This window comes from Mytilus galloprovincialis, chromosome 14, assembly GCF_965363235.1.
Source record: "Mytilus galloprovincialis chromosome 14, xbMytGall1.hap1.1, whole genome shotgun sequence".
Classification (NCBI taxonomy): domain Eukaryota; kingdom Metazoa; phylum Mollusca; class Bivalvia; order Mytilida; family Mytilidae; genus Mytilus; species Mytilus galloprovincialis.
In genome coordinates, this window is record NC_134851.1 from 55116453 (window position 1) to 55136784 (window position 20332).

At 32.0% G+C, this 20332-nt stretch overlaps 1 protein-coding gene and 1 long non-coding RNA gene across 2 annotated transcripts; one reads left to right on the plus strand and one right to left on the minus strand.

Moving 5' to 3' along the window:
• Window positions 1-493: 493 nt before the first annotated feature.
• On the plus strand, window positions 494-4792 carry LOC143058579 (uncharacterized). Its single transcript, XM_076232061.1, has 3 exons — window positions 494-1702; window positions 3386-3425; window positions 4608-4792. Exon 1 carries the CDS (start codon window positions 507-509, stop codon window positions 1698-1700), a length of 1194 nt encoding a protein of 397 aa, XP_076088176.1. The 5' UTR covers window positions 494-506; the 3' UTR covers window positions 1701-1702; window positions 3386-3425; window positions 4608-4792.
• Window positions 4793-12705: 7913 nt separating this feature from the next.
• Window positions 12706-14935, minus strand: LOC143059825 (uncharacterized). The gene is made up of 2 exons (XR_012973624.1): window positions 14804-14935; window positions 12706-14500 (listed from the first exon to the last, which is right to left on the minus strand). It is a non-coding gene; the product is annotated as an uncharacterized LOC143059825 (long non-coding RNA).
• Window positions 14936-20332: the final 5397 nt, after the last annotated feature.

Consider the following 20332-nt stretch of genomic DNA (forward strand, 5'->3'; position numbering starts at 1 on the left):
TTTTGAATACAAAGTGTATGCATAATTAATTTCTTACAGTATACCTTGACTAGTCAAAAGAAGGACAAAACATCTGAATGTAACCTTAAATTACAACACACAGACCCTGTTAAAGCATTCAATAAAATTTTCTGGTGCCTAAAAGTGCATTTTGACAGAGAAATTATGCAAAATTGAAGATTTCATAAAAAAAACACCAAAATACTTAATTATTCTAGCCAGTGGAAACCAGGTATTCTATTACAGAAGCCTACAGCTTCTTGGTTAAAGATGAATATCTTATTCTACAGGCTAGTAACGACCTTGTTTTACAGTTGAGTGATTTTAAATCATAATCACCTGTACAAATCCACTCATGCGTGCATATATAAACCCGTGCACACCTGTATTCTGTCTCATTTTATTCTAAGGCTAGAACGAGTAAAGTAAAGTAAAATAAAATTGCTGAATCAGCAGACACGACTAGTAATGTCTAGTACTGAAGACTCCGACTGGCGGCGGACATTATGTCCATTCTGGCTTCAGGGGACGAAGCTAGTTTCTCTGGGTTTTCTGCAGTGGCTGATGAGTCAGTACACTTCTCACCACCCAAAAAGAGACAATTAAAGTCGGTCGTGGTTCCCCCAGAAAGTGTTAAGAAATTAAAGAAAACTAGCGCAAGTAAACAAAACAATGAAAGAGGCCCGGGTAAGGGACCTGGCAAGAACAAGAAAGGAAAGGCTCCCGTAAAACGGGGAAACATCGCAAAACCTTCAGATAAAGATAAAGAAAGAGAAGATGAATTTAGAAGAATTTATTCTAAACTAGAACTCTTGTTAGACAGGCAAAATAGTAATGCCGACAGATATGAATTAGCGAGTGCACCGGAACACCCAGATGCACCGGAAGAAGACGAAGGTGAAGGTGAAGTTGACTTTAGTCAATATGACATTTTTGGAAACAATGCAGATGATGAGTTTGAGTCAGAGGTAAACAGCGAGGAAGAGTTCGCTTATGCTATACCAAAAATTTTTGAAGATGATGACAAGTTTGGTGACGAAACACATAAGAGTATCGCTGCTCTTGTAAACGCTGTGACAAATCGTAAGTCTGTTATTACAGAAATAGCTAAGGATTATAAAGTTCCTTCAAATAGCAAGTCTTTGGCACCTCCTAAAGTTAATCCTGAGATTTGGCATCTATTGAATCGCCAAGCCAGAAGTGATGATCTGTCCTTTCAGACCATACAAAGGATCTTGGGTTTTGGCATTGTACCAGTAATACGTACTGCAGAAGCACTGACGAAACCAGATGCAGTAAAAACGGTGGCTAAAATGAGGGTCAACATTAATAATGCCCTGTCAATGCTTTGTGCAGCATTTTTTGAAATATCATATGTTAGACGCATGACACTGAAAAACAATATGGATCAGAAGTACCATCAACTGTGTACAAGACATTTAGACGTTACCGAATATTTGTTCGGAGATGATGTGTCCAAGAAAGTTAAAGATATTAATGATGCCCAGAAGATGAAGGGAGTTGTAAATACAGCTACTTCAAAAAACTGGAGACAAGGGGGTTGCAGCTATGGTTGCCCCCCAGGTATAAACAGGGGCAGAGGAAGATACCAAAACAACAATTATGGCCAAAGAGGCATGAGAAACTCCCGCTACAGAGGGAGAGCTGGTTACAGAAACCAAAGAGGCAGGAGATATTAGAGGTAAAAAATCTATCTCCCACTTTTATAGCTGGGTCTATTTGTTTTGGTTTACATAATTGGGAAAAAATATCATACGATCCTTGGATTCTTAGTCTAGTTCAAAACGGTTATGAAATTGAATTTGAAAATAAACCGGTTCAATTTTTTATGCCAAAAATTATGAATTTTGACAAAACTGAAATAGAACTAATTGATAATGAAATTCAAATTTTATTGTCAAAAAGTGCAATACAAATTTCGAATCATGAGAAAGATGAATTTATATCAAATATTTTTCTTGTTCAGAAGAAGAATGGGAAATATAGGCCTGTAATAAATTTGAAAGGTCTGAATCAATATGTGAAATATTTTCATTTCAAACAGGAAAATTTACAGTCTGTTCTGTTGAATATTAGCAAGAATGATTATTTTACATCAATAGATTTATGCGATGCATATTTTTCAATTTCAATGAACAAAAAATGTAGAAAATATTTGAAATTTGTTTGGAAAGATCAGATTTATGAATTTACTTGTCTTTGTTTTGGGTTAGCAAGTGCACCTAGAATTTTTACAAAACTTATGAAAGTAGTTTTTTCTCATATAAGGAACCAAGGAGTAGGGTCTTTTTTCTACATAGATGATTCATTATTACATAGTCCCTATGAGAACATTTGTTATGAAAATACTGTCATGTTGAGAAATCTGTTACACTCTCTAGGGTTCTTAGTAAATAAAGAAAAATCAGTATTCATTCCAACACAGAGAATAATTTTTCTAGGATATTTGATTGATTCTGTGCAATTTAAAGTGTTTCTGACAGAAGAAAAAATACAAAAGATTTTGAAAAGTGCAAACAAAATCTATAGTCTATACAATCCTGTTATCAGGGAAGTAAGTTCTTTAATAGGTTTATTTACTTCAGCTTCATGTGCAGTTTTATTAGCACCAATTTTTCATAGATATTTAGATATTGAGAAAACTTTAGCTCTGAGCAAAAACAATGACAATTATGATGGTATCATGAGTCTCTCCGAGAATTCAAGAAATGAAATTTTATGGTGGATTAAAAATGTAGATAGGAATGAAGGGAAAAGTATAAGCTTTGGTACTCCTACTGAGTATATTGAAACTGACGCTTCTAAAATTGGATGGGGAGCGGTCTATGGTAAAAATAAGACTCAAGGAAGATGGATGAAATCTGAAAGCATTTCACACATTAATATATTAGAACTTTTAGCTATAAAATATGCATTTTTTTCATTAGGAAAAAACATTTCAAATTCTCGTATTTGCATTAAATCTGATAGCTCTACAGCAGTTCAATATATAAATAACATGGGAGGTAGTGTTGTAGCACTGTTGGAGTAAAACAAGGTCGTTACTAGTAGTAAGAGAAATATGGTTCTGGGCTGCTGATAAAAACAATTTTATAACAGCAGTCCATATTGCAGGGAAAGATAATATTACTCCTGATCAATTGTCAAGAAATTTTAGTGACTCTTCTGAATGGAAGTTGAAAGAAAATATATTTAGAAATATTTGTGGGCATTTCTTTCAACCAAATATTGATTTATTTGCTTCTAGACTTAATAAACAGTTAAGTAAATATGTCTCATGGTTTCCAGATCCAGATGCTATGGCTTCTGATGCTTTTTCTTTTTCTTGGAAAAATTATTTACCATATGTTTTTCCTCCTTTCAGTATCATAGCAAGAATTTTGAACAAGATAGAAGAGGAACAGGTGAGAATGGTTTTAATGATAGTTCCAACATGGCCATCCCAACCTTGGTTTCCAAGATTATTGAATTGTTTGGTCGATTATCCTGTTATTCTCCCTTTTTGTCAAGATCTTTTAAGACTTGTACACAACAATCAAAAGCACCCGCTAAACATGAGAAAGTTATTCCTAGTCGCTTGTGTAATATCAGGCATTCCCTCCAAAAGAAGGGAATTTCAAAATCAGCTAGAAACATCATCACTCAGTCATGGAGAGTCTCTACCTCGCGACAATATGAATATAGTTGGCGGAAATGGTATCTTTGGTGTAATACACAAAAAATCAATACCACTTCACCAAATGAAGTACAAGTATTGAATTTTCTCGCTAGACTCTATGATGATGGCAAATCTTATAGTTGCATTAATATGAACAAATGTTCTATTGGCCAGACTCTGGCATCAATTGGCTGTAATACAGTAATCAATAGTAATCTCATTTCCAGATTTATGAAAGGAATTTTTAATGCAAGACCACCTTTGCCTAAATATTCCATCACATGGGATGTTGGTAAAGTTGTTCGTTATTTAGAAACTTTATTTCCACTGGAAAGTTTAAGTCTCAAGATGTTAACTTTAAAAATTGCAACTTTATTAGCTTTAACTACTGCTCAAAGAGCTCAAACTTTGACAAATTTGAATTTGAATTACATGGAAACATCTAGTAAAACTGTTGTTTTTACTATGAACTGTTTACAAAAAGCAGACAGAATTGGTAGGATTAACCAGAACATAACTCTGGATGCATACAAGAAAAAAGAACTTTGCCCAGTATACACATTAAAATATTATTTGAAGGCTACCAAAAAATTGTGCAAAGATGATTATCTCCTGGTGTCTTTTAGAACATGGCGTAAAATATCAACCTCAACTTTAGCTCGATGGTTAAAAATTGTCTTGACTTCATCTGGTATTGATGTTACAAAATTTCAGGCGCATTCTTTCAGAGGCGCCTCTACATCTGCAGCTTTTAGTGCTGGTATCACTCTAGATATAATTATGAAAACAGCAAATTGGAAATCTGCAAAAACATTTAAGAAATTTTATCTAAGAGAGGTTGAAGCTAAAAGAGGTGTAAAGACAGGTAAAAAGAAATTTATTAATGCTGTTTTGTCTGTTTAATGACAACCTAAATAATATTTTACAGGAGTTCCATTCTTTACAGAAACCGATAACATTGTACGTGGATTGACCAGAGCCGTCGATTTTTCCAGGATTGTGTTCATGGTGTTGTGTTGGATATATAAATGAACTTTATGGACTTTGTGTCATGATTATGTGATTATGATAATTGTAATATTTTATGACAGCATTAAATGTGGATGTTTCAAATCTTATATTTGTGGCCATTTTTATCTCATTTAATTGATCTCTTTGCTTTAAAGATTCATCTTTAACCAAGAAGCTGTAGGCTTCTGTAATAGAATGGACCATCATCCAAACATCCATAGGATGTGATGGATGATGGACATTCTGTAAGGAAGCCGAAGGCTTCGCGGGTTAAAGACCCGCCCTTGATTTATGGCCCACCCATTTTATATACAATTAAATGAGTTTTTTCGCTCACATCCTTTTTCGGGATACTTTAAAATGAGACAGAATACAGGTGTGCACGGGTTTATATATGCACGCATGAGTGGATTTGTACAGGTGATTATGATTTAAAATCACTCAACTGTAAAACAAGGTCGTTACTAGCCTGTAGAATAAGATATTCATCTTTAACCCGCGAAGCCTTCGGCTTCCTTACAGAATGTCCATCATCCATCCCATCCTATGGATGTTTGGATGATGGTCCATTTTATACTGTAGAAACCACTATAAACTACTGTAAAAGTCATTAGAATCATATAATTAGAGTGCAATGAAGTGCAAATTTTCAAAACTTGTTCTTTCACATAATTGTATTTGAGAAAAAATGTTTTTTACATGTATTTCAGTGAAAATATTTTATCAGTAAGATATCGGCATGAGGTTTTAAAGGAAACATTGTGACATCACACGTAATATGGCGTCATTAAATAACGACATATCAAAATAATGCTAATTATAGTTTGCAGTGTTACATGAGGAACAGTTGCCGCAAGGTTTAATTTGAAATATGGAGTCGAAAAGATCAGTAACCAAGCATTTTCATTTAATGCCAAGACCATAGCAACAGTTTTCATATCAGTATATTTTTAACATACCGACTGTAATTTGAATTGCATAAATACCATAAATAAACAATTTAGAGCGTGCCAAATAAAACAAAATGCTTACCAGTTATTCAGGACCTTTTAAAACCTCTAGTTTGTCATCTCAGGTTAAAAAGTAATGATATGTCTGGAACTGAAATAAGACAAAAAAATTACTCAGGCTGTGTTAATTATTATTTGGTTTAAATACTTAAGTATTTTTGAGAGAGCAAAAATCAAATTCTTGAACGTTTTATCGATAAGAAAGAAAAAAGCTTCTCCCTTGTGGCTTATCAACCTTCATTTAAATCTTTTATATTAGAAGCAACGAGTGGTAGCTAACTAGCTTAATAGTTGAAAAGGTGTAGCAATATTGTTTTCAAAAGATTTGTTGACCCTCCCCCTTTTTCACTGAGAAAAGACAAGATCTTGTGATTTGCTAGTGTGCATTACAAATAATAATTCATGATTTCTTTAATACATGTGCATGTTTGTCTGTTTATTAACTGCATATGATATCTACTGACTGACCATGGGTCAAATTATTGGATAAAAGCACATGATGATGATGTATTTCACTTTACTCGGATGAAGTGTGTTATCTCCCTTGATTATCAGTTATTCGTGTAAACCGGAGTGATAATTACATAACAATGACTGTATTGTGTCATATTTACTTACAGATAAAACTATTGTGTTAGTTCATGCCTTTTTCAATTCATAAACAAATTCCTTTCGGATCTCTCGGGGGTGTAAACAAAGTTAGAATTGTGCCTAAAAAAAGTGTTCAGCCCCGTGCCTGTAATGCTTTCTAAAAGCGAAAATTTCATTGAGTATCTGCTGGTATTTATCTATAATGGTTATCTGAAATCATCTGGGATATCTAGGTATAAATAAAAAAATACTTACCATCATTTTCACAATTTTCCCCGGTGTACAAGGTGAAATCATCCATAGATCACTCTGAAAACTTTTGATTTATCTTTTTGTAAATTGGCTCAATATCTTTAATTGTTTTTCCATAGGCGATAATGGTAACGTTTTTTCCTGTAGCTCAGTCCATATGGTTAACTTGGATATGTATGATAGCTCGTTTCGAAGCTGTGACATTTTCACATATGTGGTTAAATTTTCGGGGTACGAAGTGAGATTACTTTTTCCGTAAATTAGCAAACCCCGAACATCCTTTTGTGATGCGGCTCCTTGTGTTAAAATATCCCCTTTTTAACACAATAAGTTCTTTGAAAATTTAATACTTTGAACACATTCAATAGCTCCATAGTTTTTACACATTTATTCTATGTTCCTCTACTTTCCTAATCACCACAAATAATTAAGTTCAGTCATTTGTTAAAAATAGAAACATGTCCAATATCACTACGCAGAGATTTTTTCTTTACACGTGACTTTTGAGTTCCTCATTTCAAGGCGCATTAGGGATGTTGTCCCAAATATAGATAAAGAATAATTGAAGAAGTTTCCATAATATGTTTATAAATAAGCAGTTGACCTTATGAGGTTAACATCTTAAATTATGTAAATAAGTTGCCCATTTAAACTTGATAATAGAAAGAGAATTTATGACCTTTACAAACATTAATCTACAGTGACCGTTATAACGTAACTAACTTTATTAAGTATATTTATAAATGAATTTAATCAATTCTTTACAACTTTAATTTAAAGTCGCTTTACTGTAAAATATTCTCAAATTATGGATTGTCCGTTTTACCAAAAATAAAGTAAAATTTATTTCCTCACATTTAAAGCACGTCTTATTTTCTCCTACCTATAGGATAATACTCTCATATAAATACGTTTTATATCAACACCATTAATCATTTGATACAAAAAAAGTAGTTTTACAAATACGGATATTTCTTAGAATTGACGATCATCCTTTAAAAGTTACGATCATCATTTAGAAATTACGGTCATCCTTTACAAATTACGGTCATCTTTTAACCAATTACGGTCACCCTTGTTATGAATTGCTGATTCTGTTACAGATTGTGATTTACGGTCATCTTAGCGATTTTTTAAATCGAATTTCCTGTTTCATGCACATTTCTCGGAAGTAATTTGTGATTTCCGTGTGAATCTTTTATAAATTTACATCGTATCAATGTCTCCTTTGTAAAGAAAATGATATAGAAACACTGTAACAGACAATACAGATATTGACCTATTTTTTCATCCGACATCTTGGGATGACCGTGAAAGCAGTTATGGTCATCAGCTTTACTCCAGTGACTATTTATGGACATTTAAATTACTCAACATTTTGCCATATGGTAAATGCTGATAGCTGAATTTAACATTTTAACATCATGTTTTACTCCTTCAACATCACAAATAGATATAGGAAGATGTGGTGTGAGTGCCAATGAGACATCTCTCCATCCAAATAACAATTTAAAAAGTAAACCATTATAGGTTAAAGTACGGCCTTCAACACGGAGCCTTGGCTCACACCGAACAACAAGCTATAAAGGGCCCCAAAATTATTAGTGTAAAACCATTCAAACGGGAAAACCAACGGTCTAATCTATATATACAAAACGAGAAACGAGAAACAGGTATATATTACATAAACAAACGACAACTACTGTACATCAGATTCCTGACTTAGGACAGGTGCAAACATTTGCAGCGGGATTAAACGTTTTAATGGATCCAAACCTTCTCCCTTTTTCTGAAACAATAGCATAACATCACAACATAGAAAAACACACGATAAAATATCAATTGGCAGACTTAACTCACTCAAAAAACGTATGATTACATGTTTTATGTACTGTGAATGCTTCAATGCTTTTTATAAAGTAAAAGTATTGTCAATGCAGTGGTTCAGCCAATGTCATGCATGTTATATATAGATTCTTACATTGATACCAGTGGATTATCGGATTTATCCAATCGAGATAGTTAAATTATCAATTTTAAAGTCCGAGCCGCCTCGGCGAGGACTTTAAAATTTATAATTTAACTATCGAGATTGGATAAATCCAATAATCCACGAGTACCTATGTAAGAATCTGTTTCTCTGATGATTAAAAGACATTTTCTTTTTTTGTTAACCGAAAATCCCCCTTCGAGTGCCTTTCACATTGCACGAAGTTGTCAATTTCATTAACACCTGTTATCATATTTTGATTCATCCAGTCAGCTAAAAAGGTCATGACCCTTAAAATCATCCAATGATCTTTTGAGATCACCAGCAACCACACGTTGATTAAATTTTTTTATACAATGGGTTCGGAAAGGGATAATTTTCCATAGAATTAGAGAAATAAAAAATAAAGATAAAAGTGAAATCAGATAAAAAAAAATAAAAATGAAATCAGATAAATAGAAATAAAAATGAAATCAGATAATAAAAAATAAATATTTGATGTAAATACTTAAACGAAGGTTGGGACCAGGAGGTCCTTCAATTCTGTATTTTTAAAATTTTTTTTAGCCATTTTTCTCTGTTCTTATTAACCTTTGCCTACTATTCTCTCTTTTTAGCTCACCTGGCCCAAAGTGAGCTTTTCTCATCACTTGGCCTCCGTCGTCTGTCGTCCCTCGTCGTCGTTGTTAACTTTTTATATTTTGAACTTCTTCTAGAGAACCACTTCATGGAATGAGACCAAACATAGCATGAATGTTCCTTATGAGATGCTGACTAAGTGTTGTTACTTTGTCGCCCATCCAACATCCAAGATGGCAGCCAGCATTTAGGGACTTAGTTTAACATAGGACCCTATGGGAAATGCATACAAATGTCTTCTTTTAGAAAATCACAAGAATGGATTCTGCCATATTACATGTTTTAAACCAAGTTTTATCTTTTTTTTATATGATTTCAAAAACCAAAGTAGATTTAGATGAGTGATACAGGCTCTTGAGAGCCTCTAGTTTCTATTTAATACATTTTTTTTTTCTTTTTTTCTTTATTTTTTTTTTTATTATTTTACAAAGTAAAAAGTTAAAAGTACAAATTTAAAAGATTTCTTTTTAGGTAGTAGCCATTGGATATTTTTGGGGCATGTTTGCAAGACGTTCTGACATGGTTGGCATTTTCATGCAAAATTGTCTCTTCGAAATTCTTTCAGAATACATTGGAGACGACAAAGAAACATGAAAAATGATTCAAAGGCCAAAATTGTCAATAAACCTGATATGAAAATAACCTGATATTATACAATATAATGAGGGTGTACTCTATTTCTTGTCTTGTCAGATCTAATTTCCTGTATTCGACATCCTAAACAGCAAACATTGACATCGAAAGATCAAAATAGAATGTCAGATAAACATTAAGTAATGTTTTCTACTATTTTGATAATCTATTGATTCCAGAAGCCTGTCTTGGAATTATTTAATCAGAAACTCCTGGAAGACCACTCTTAAGTTTTGATTTTGATAGTTTCAGAAATGTTTTAAGTGATCTTATCATTCAGAATAATATGTTAAAGTGTGGATGTTGCATTTGGTGTGATGCAACATTACTGGAGGTCATTGTTTTTATATTTAATGACATTTATAAGACTTTGTCTCTTTTAAGGAGTTTCTTTGGAGTTTAACTTTTTATTATAAAAAGGAGGATCAGATTGTGTAGGTGGCTTTCTTATTCTATTGATTAAACTTAGTTCATTGCTATTTCGTGATATAAGATTTACAAATTTAGTTTCATTCATGAATGAGACAAGAAAGGGATTCATTATCACTGAACTAGTATATGTATTGTTTAGGGGCCAGGCTGAGCCAGCTGAAGGACGCCTCTGCGTGTGGGAATTTTTCGCTGCATTGAAGACCTGTTGGTAACCTTCTGCTGTTGTCTGTTCTTCTATGGTTGGGTTGTTGTCTCTTTGACACATTCCCCATTTCCATTCTAAATTTTATTCTATATTATACTCATTAAGAATACTTCCATACCACATAGGAAAGGCTGGGATTTAGTGTTGGGGTAATTGTCCCAAACCTCCAGAAAATTGAGGTAAAAAAAGGGACCGAAACAAGCATTTTTGTTGTTCTACTGACAATAATGTGTTCAAGTTTATGGAAGTCTCAGAAATTGTACATTTCCTGGCAGGAAAATAATCTTTCAAATTTCAAAAAATTGTTATAGGGAGACTGTGTTTCATACTTTTTAGCTCACCTTAGAGTGACCTTTTGCCATCACTTGGCTTCTGTCTTGTGTAAAGTGTTTCAAAAATAACGAACCTGATCAATTTCAACCAAACTTAAGCTGAATGATCCTAATAGGACACCTTATATACAGTTTGTGTTTTCTTTTCTGTTTCGTCAAAACACATGGCTGTCATGGATAAAAATAGAACATCGGGGTTAAATGCAGTTTTTGGCTTTTATTTCAAAAACTAAAGCATTTAGAGCAAACTGACATGGGGTAGAAAGAAGTGTTCATTAGGTCAAGAACTACATACTCTGAAATTTTTAGATGAATCAAGACAACCAATTTTTGGGTTATTGTCCTTAAATTAAATAGTTTGAATTGTTCCACAAATTTTATTTCAGGACTTTTATAACTGACTAAACAGTCTTGGTTTTACTCATTGTTCAAGTCGTACGTTGACCTATAGTTGTTAATTTTTGTGTCATTTGGTCTCTTGCAGAGGGTTGTCTAATTGGAATTCATACCACATCTTCATATTTGTATCAGTTTATTGATTTTCTTTAAATTTTCCAATTCTGAATGAATAGTTTTGGCATGGCCATTCAATTTGTTTTTAAGACACAACCATTTCAAATTTTGCTTCAACAGGACTGTTTTACTTAATGCAATGTTTGTGATACTGTATTTATGTATCTCAGGAATCTGTAGTTCAGCGGTTGTCATTTGTTGATGTGGTTTATAAGTGTTTCTCGTTTCTGTTTTTTATGCCCGATCCATGGGCATGATGTTTTCTGGTCTGTGCGTCTGTTTGTCTGTTTGCCTGTTCGTTGGTCCGTTTGCTTGTTCGTCCCACTTCAGGTTAAAGTTGTTGGTCCAGGTAGTTCTTGATGAATTTGAGGTCCAATCAACTTGAAACTTAGTGCAAATGTATCATGTGATATGATCTTTCTAATTTTAATGTCAAATTGGAGTTTTGACCCCAATTTAATGGTTCACTGAACATAGAAAATGATGCAAATTTCAGGTTAAGGTTAAGGTTTTGGTCAAGGTAGTTTTTGATGAAGTTGAAGTCCAATCAACTTGAAACTTAGTACACATGTTCCCTCTGATATGATCTTTCTAATTTTAATGCCAAATAAAAGTTTTTACCCCATTTTCAAAGTTAACTGAACATAGGAAATGATAGTGCGGGACACATTTTTTTTTATAGATTAGACTGTTGGTTTTCCTGTTTGAATGGTTTTACACTAGTCATTTTTGTGGCTCTTTATAGCTTGTTGTTTTGTGTGAGCCAAGGCTCAGTGTTGAAGACTGTACTTTAACCTATATATATATATGTTTAAAATAAAATTGCGACTTGGATGGAGAGTTTACATTGGCACTCATACCACATCTTCTTATATTTATGTCACAATGTTACGTAGCAGGACGGACTTCATCTTTGTTTTCTTTCAAGAAAAAGTTGTAACAATTCAATCACATTATCAGGATCACTTGTTTGAATTAAGTTCGAATTTAAGGTATGAAAACTTCAGGATGAGGGTCTCTTCACATGGTTCTTTATGATGTTTTAACTCAAATATTTGACTGCTTTTTCTTCAACTTCCAAATTGTTTTGTTATAATTCTGTGTCAGACTTTTTTGCATTTGTAATTTTGATCATCATTGTTAAGAAACTATTTTAGTTTGTGTAAAAATTACTTGATATATAGTTGTTATGAAAGGGGGTAAAGTCTTTGGGTCAGAGGTGTATGAATTATAACACTGCAGACTATATAGAGTTAATTTTCATTGTTGAAGGCTATTGGTTGCCTATAATTGCTTTATACATCCATTTCATTTTAACTTTGGTGGATATTTGTTTTTCATTGGCAATGAAACCATATCTTGTTAACTTTTAAATTTATCTGTCTAGCAGTTTATCCAAGAGATTATGTATACATGTATATATAGATATAGTCTTTAATATATAGACTTTAATTTGTAAAATTAAAAATATTACATTTCAGAGTTTATAAACAAAAACTGTTCTATAATTTATATAATCATCATCATCCCATATGTCACTAGATACAATCATAATTCCTGATTCTCTGTTGAAGTCTATTGCACACAGAGGTCTAATTCCGTCAGCCTCTGATAGTATTGTTTTACAGGTTTTACCGTCTGGTGATACTACTACAACTCTATTGTTGGACGTAGAAACTACATAAACAAAGCCATTCTTGTCTAAGGTTATTCCTCGTGGACTGACAATATCATCATGCATAAATGTCCAGAGAGGTTCTCCAGTACTTGTGTAGCAGCAGACTTTTTTTTGGAAGTAGATGGTACCATAGATATTTCCTTTGAATAATGCAACATGAGATCCCACAAATCCTTCTAAGATTGTATGAGACATATCATTTAGATTTACTATTGTACTTTTCTCCCAACTGCAGATGACTAATATTTGACCATCACTTGCTACTGAATAACAGGGGTGAGAAATGTTAATTGATTGTAAAATTTCATTTTTTTCTACATCCACCAATGCTATCTGGTTTTTTAATCCTAATGCAACAGCAACTATATTAGTTCTCACGAAGCAAGAATCCCATGAGCGGCCTCCTTTAAATTTCACAACTTCTCTCATAAACATGCCATCATTACTGAACAGCAGCAGTTTACTACTATTATCTTTGTACAGGTCATCAAGAATTAAATATTTACCATCAGGTAATATTGTACATGCATTTATATTAATATTCTTCATATCTTCTGGAATTGTCAGATGTCTTAACAAGGACGGCTTGATTTGTTCAATTGTAGGAGTAGTATGAACTAGGTACTGTGCTTGATCTTTTCTTACTGCCTTAAGTTGAAGAGTAAATGGGCTGGTATTGATGTTTATATCTCCAAATGATTTGACATCTTTTAAAATTGATTTGAGTTTAGAAGAGATGGTAAGTTCTATGTTAACTTCATCTAATGGGCCTCCACTTTTTAAATCTTCTATGTATTTTGCTGCTTCAGATGTAGTTTTCTCTACTTCTCTCAGACCAACGTACATTTGTAGCTCAGTTGCATATTCTGTCATTTTTGAAAAATCACTTTGCAATTGGCTCATTTGATTGGCTTGTGTTTTCAGTTGTTGTTGTAAAGTGTCCATCTTAGATTTCAGCTTTGATTGTTTTGAATCTAGATCATTCAATATTTCTCGTTCTAATTTGTTTAAGAAATTATCTATGGACTTCCTCATAGATCGAATTTGTTCAGCAGCTTTTGTTTTCTGACTAGCACTTGTATTAATCCTACGGTTTAGATATTTTATAATCTCCTCTAAATTTTCCTTTACATCCTTTAAATCTTTTTCGAAAAGTTGAACTGAGGCAGATGATTTTACTTGCTTTAGGATATCTGACAGCGGTTTCATTTCTTGACATTTTTGGTGTTTATCGGTGATGCACATGACACAGCAGGGACAGGCATGGAAAGAACAGTACAGTTCATACTTCTTCTTGTGATCTCTGCACTGGCTACTAATATCTTGCATAAATTTGGGTAGATTGTGGTAGTCTTTTGTAGACATTGTATTGTGGGCTTTAGACAATCTTAACTTCTTGTGATGTTTTTCACAATTTATACAAAGGAACACCTCACATTCTATACACCACCTGACAGCTTCTGTAGACGTTCCATCATCATTACAGAGGGTACAACAGTCTGAAACTAAGGACGCCATATTCTCTCTCTTTATTTCTGAAATTTAGTGTAGAAAAAATTAGTGTTTTTGAGAAAAAAAAATAGTTAATCAATGCAACTGCAGCTCAGGAATCTATTTTATCAAAAGATAAAACATAATAAAAAGTGGTATTAAATGTTATATTATAGCAAATAAAACATGCCCTATGAACTGTGTCTGCACTTGTCAAAGATAGTAAAGACATTGGATTTCCTGCTGAGATTTAATATTTTATGTTGTCCTGCAAATATTTGTTTGTTTTTGTGTTGTAGGATTGCTGTCACATAATGTTATACCAATACTCAGAAACACATTTTTACCTGATAAATTCTGAATGTTGGTGCTCTAGCAAAGGAATTTCCACAGGGAAGTAAAATGTCCAATAACTAGTACATTTACCTAGAATAAAACATCTATATATAGATAAATGAAAGGTCAACATTTGAATGGTTAAATATTTTAAAATTTGAAATATTTTGAATGGCTTTCTAAGGTTTTATAAGGTAAAAAATCTAGATATTATACAAACATCTAGTGATGGATAGTCCTTCAAAATTGCAGATGTAGATGTTGAGGGCTAAAAATAGAACATAGGGGTATTTTAATCCCTGAAACTAAAGTATTTAGAGAAAATCTGACTGTTGGTGAAAATGATTATCAGGGTAGATCTATCTGCCCTGAAAATTTCAGTTGAATCAGATATAAGGAAATTTTTAGTTTTTGGTTATTATCTTAAATATTTTTATAGATAGAGATTAAACTTTAAACAGTAATAATGGATCTACAAATATGTCATTATGACTATAATTCTCAATTGACCTGTTTTAAAAGGAGTTATTGCTCTTTACAGTATAGTCAATTTTCATAAATTTTTGTAATCTTTTACTAAAATCTTCTGAAGTTTTTTATCCTGGGCAAAATAAAATTGAACTTGGCCACAATTTTCAATCGAACATCTCAATTGAAAAATTTATCTGATGACCGTGTCATCCAATCAACATGACCAAAAATAGTACATAAGGGATAAAAGTCTTAAAGGAAAATTAAAAAAAAAAATCAAATGGTCACAACTTGATAATATTCATTAATACTATTGTAAGACTAAGTATTCTGAAAAGGTAAGGTAGTTGGACATTTTTACAAGCTGCACAGTTTGGGAGAAAAGGGTTATAATTATTTTATTGCTTTCAGGCCTGTAGTATATAATGCATACTTTTATATAAAAATTTGTACTATTGAACAATTACAAACGAAAATGAACCAACGCCTGGTGAGTCTGTAGTACGGTAGAGTCCATAAAGTGGATACCCGAGGGTATGCAGGGTTGTTATGATAAAAACATAAAATGTAGAGAGTCTTATAACAACAACACTTTAGGGACTGCTGCAGAAAATTTATTGATCGACATGTTTCGGTGCCTAGGGCACCGTCATCAGGATAAAAACAATACATAAAATCATGTTGAAGTAAAAAATCGGGTTGTTAAAATTTAAACGTCACAATGTTACAATGGTAAGTAACGTTATTAATAGCAACGTACTGAAAGTGAAAGTGAAAGTTCATTGGAAGTATGTAAATAAATTATAAAAAGAAATAAAATGTTTTTGTTGTGAAAATGTTTGTTAAAATTATTCTGCCAACATGTGTATTGAACAATTAGTATTAAATAATTCAACAGTACTGTATAATATACAAAGAAATTTACATTACTGACTGTTTGTTCCACTATTATCTTCTTTCGATCACATTTTCCTTCTGTTGAAATATGGATATCTCATGATGATTTTATAGATGTATAAACCTTTGTTTGAAGATCTACTTACTTACTTTGATCATTTTGATTCTACGTTTATATAAAAATATTACCGAACAAACGTTCAAAAATATATATCATCATAATGCGTCTCCATGATAGATGATTTCTACAAACACAATATTACATGCTGAAATATCCACAGAAAAGCATTTGTTTGACTCTGCAAATCTTAATTTTATATCTAACTTTATTAAAGTGGAGTTGTCTCCCATGTGTATAATTAAAATTGATCAAACGTCACAAAGTTGGAATACTTGTGCATAATTTATGACTTCACGTTGTCTAGGGGAAAGAATTTGTTAAAATTTAATTTAATTTTAGTATCTGTTTGATTCATTATTTGCTATGGAACTTTTTTCCTGTAGAAAACAAGATGATTGAGAAAAAAAAATCTTTTCAATTTGTATATCGGAAACACTATTTTTGACTAAATGAGATTTATAGGAAGACAATTCTGTACTAAAAAAAAATGACCAATAGCTATAGTTTAATCAAGAGCTTTAATTTAAGATACACAAAAAACTTGAGAAGAAACACTTCAGCTCCGAAATCTATAATTAGATTTTTTTTATGCCATTGAATTAGATTTTTCAACATCCTACAAAAAAAAAGTATTTAATGAAACAGTAAAATCTAAGAACATAGAAATTAATCACTTGTAAAAATCCACTTATCTGTTTATTTTTTCAAATTACATTGTGGCCTAATGCTACTAAACTGATTTAAATGAATGAAAAGGTAAATATAAACTGTAAAAATTATAGGCATAAAGATCTTTATGACTTCAACTATTTACTGACTTACCGGTATATAAGTTTTTGGATTTTTAAATATTTTGGCCATCAAGCATCGCTAACAGAAAAGACATTTATTATCTGGTGCATATGAATTGTTACAGTTAATGTTTTTCAAGGAGCTATAATTCCTTACATATAAACTATTAAAGATCATCAGAATCTTCAAACTGTAATCATATCAAAGTCTTGGAATTTTTTTATGTTCCAGTATTGTATGTCATCACGATCCTGAAAAGGGGCATTTTAAAAGAAGAATTCTAATTAAATGCAATTAATTTTTATCAATGGTTCTGATTAGGTGACAAGCAATGCAAAATTCTCTTTCTTATGTAACCTGTCTGTCAAACATTTTGAGTTTTGGAGTGTATTGACATGTTATTTCTTCAGTAATAAGCAAAACACTCACATTTTGCATCTTTAATTCTTCTTTTATAGAATTTATAACATTCTGAAAAGTTGATTCAATTTGCACCAGTAAAACTGCAGAAGAAGCCTGCTTTAAAGCTTCAAATACAATTCAGTTATCTCTTAAATTACTGTTAAGGTGGCTCGGGACTATTCGACTGCGCATAATTTCACGCATGAATTACAAAAGTATTTGTCGTAAATTCGATATAATTTTTTTTAATATTTTGATTGATTAGAAATGTCAAATCATTGTAGTTATGTAACTAATAGAATATTTTCGTTATTATCGGTATTTTTTAAAGGGTCAAAATGACAATTCACCCATTTTCACCATTTTCCCGCCAAAATTTGGGTTTTAAGGTAAAATATTTTTTTTCCCTTATCGGTGACCTATGTTTTTTATTGGCTCATTCTTTGAAGCTATATTCCAGCTTTTCATATAACAGTTTTGGACCAATTGTCATAGAACGTTTTTTGATATTCCGAAAAAAAAATGTCAACAACTCTATTTCCCCTATCATTTCATTGAAAAATGGTCCCTTTTACATACCTGTTTAAAAGTAAAATTTTGAGCTTAAATGGTCCGAGACCCCCCTTTTTTTTTGACCAATTTGATTCATTTTCTTTAAAGAATAAAATAACCAAAAATATGGCACTTCTGATAGAAACTTCGAATACGCCCGAGCCACCTTAATTATCTTACCACTTGACATTTTTTAAAGGCACGTCTTATTTTTAAAAATGGGAGAAATTTATCTTTATGAATTTATCTATTTGTTTATTTATTTAAGATGAAGAGTTTCACTTGTTAGATTAATCAAAGATTGATGGAATTCATTTGAAACTTATTTCAATATTTTTGCTTAACAGAAATTAAAATATATAGAATATAATAGATTTTTTTGACTTTAATCTCTTCATGTAGGTTTAGGGTACAAACTGTTCTGTAGTGAGATCAGTGACCCCTTTAGACACTTTTGTGTGAAATAATTTTGTTTAAATTAAATTTTCTCTTAGGTGAAGCCATAATGTTAAACTCTTTTGAAATGTGATAATCTTTGTTTGTCAAAACCTTTGTACTACAATGTTGCTGTGTTATTTAGATTGTGATCCCTCCAAACTTAATTAAACGAGAAGTGAAAACAACAAACTTGGAGATAGCGGTCCTTTAAAGTGGTCAGCATTGTCCACAGTGTTTGATTATTACACCTTTTACTTTATCATGTGAGAATTATTATCAACTTTCAGTCGTAAATTAGAATTTTAGTTTACGATATATAATATCTGTAATTTTTATTACTTGTTCATAACAATTTTACTGTGAGGTCATTATTAGTTATATAAGTATAGGGTGATGTTGTATGATTGCCAGTGAGACAACTCCCCACAAGAGACCAACTGATGAATGGAATGTATTTTCAACTCATATTCATATTTGTATTCACATTTATATTAGTCTATGAAAATGAGAAGACTGAGGAGAAGACATGGTACAAATGTATGTTTGCCAATGCGACGAATTTCCACAGGAATCCATATGACATATAGAAACAACTATAAGTCGCTCACTAAGGCCTTCAACAATGAGAAAATAAGGCCCCGAACTGACAAATGGTAAACTTTTTAAAAGAGAAAACTGAACAGCCTGATATTTGTATTTGTATTGTTAGGGAGCTACCATTTGATTTTTATGGGGGGCTAGGATGAAAAATTTTGTCCTGCATTTTTTTTTAGCTGTAATCTCTGTCCTGCCTTTTTATTTTTCACTCTGTTCGGTCCTGCCTTTTTTTTTTAGTTTATCCTGACTTTTTTTTACCTAAATTGTCGTCCTGACTTTTTTTTTTTGCAAGTGTCTCATCCTGCCTTTTTTTTTACTCAAAACTCCTGTCCTGCCTATTTTTTTCAAATTTCATCCTAGCCCCCCCATAAAAATCAAATGGTAGCTCTCTTATCATGTCATTAATTCTGGAAAACTGCAAATAGTGTCATGGCTTTCCATTATTTAGATAATGTATCATGCATGATGGCTTAATTAAGGAAGCTGGCTTGTTATGTTTTGGATTTTTTGTCAGATTTTTGGAATCCTCTGGTTTTATCCATTTGAATGCCTTGAAAAAATTTGCCCGGTGACCCCCATTTTTCTTTTTGAAAATCTTTTACATGTATAATGATAAGCCATCTGTAAAAGTCTTATAAAATTTTAATTACTTTTTAACAGTTTTTGAGAACTTCAACTTGTCAATGATAAAGCTATGAAAAGTCAAGAGAGAATTTTTTCCCGCCAAAATTTCAATGGCTCATATCTCGAAATCAAGCACGGTGACCTATATATTTTTTTTTGCTCTTTGGATTCCTTTATCAATTCCCTATCAATATAAACTAGTGCTTTGAAAAGTTAATTACTTTGAAACTGAGAAGCGAACTCCCTTAAAATATTGTATACATTTTTATAAGGGTATCCTAAAACCTGGTACAACTCCAACTGTACCAGATACTCATGTAGGGAAAATAAAATAATTGCACATTAACGCTTGTGTGATTGATTGACCAATATTGGTGCAATGTAACATGATGTTTCATCACCTGTTTATGAACATATTTGAATTTGAATTTAGAATAGATTAAAGTTTGATTTTGAATGGAGAAACTGTATGTAATGTATTTAAATGTTATCAATTTTTTGATCAGATTCTGCAGGGAATGAAAGAAGTAAATTTATTTGGTATTTAACTTTAAATTGATTTTAAAACTCTATAAACAAAAAATCATTGTGTCCTTTTATAGTGTTGTGAAACTTAATTGAAATTTTCAAAAAGAAATTATAAAAT

Excerpts from the sequence above, each read along its gene's own strand:
- LOC143058579 (XM_076232061.1), top strand. The coding sequence starts at position 507 with ATGTCCATTCTGGCTTCAGGGGACGAAGCTAGTTTCTCTGGGTTTTCT.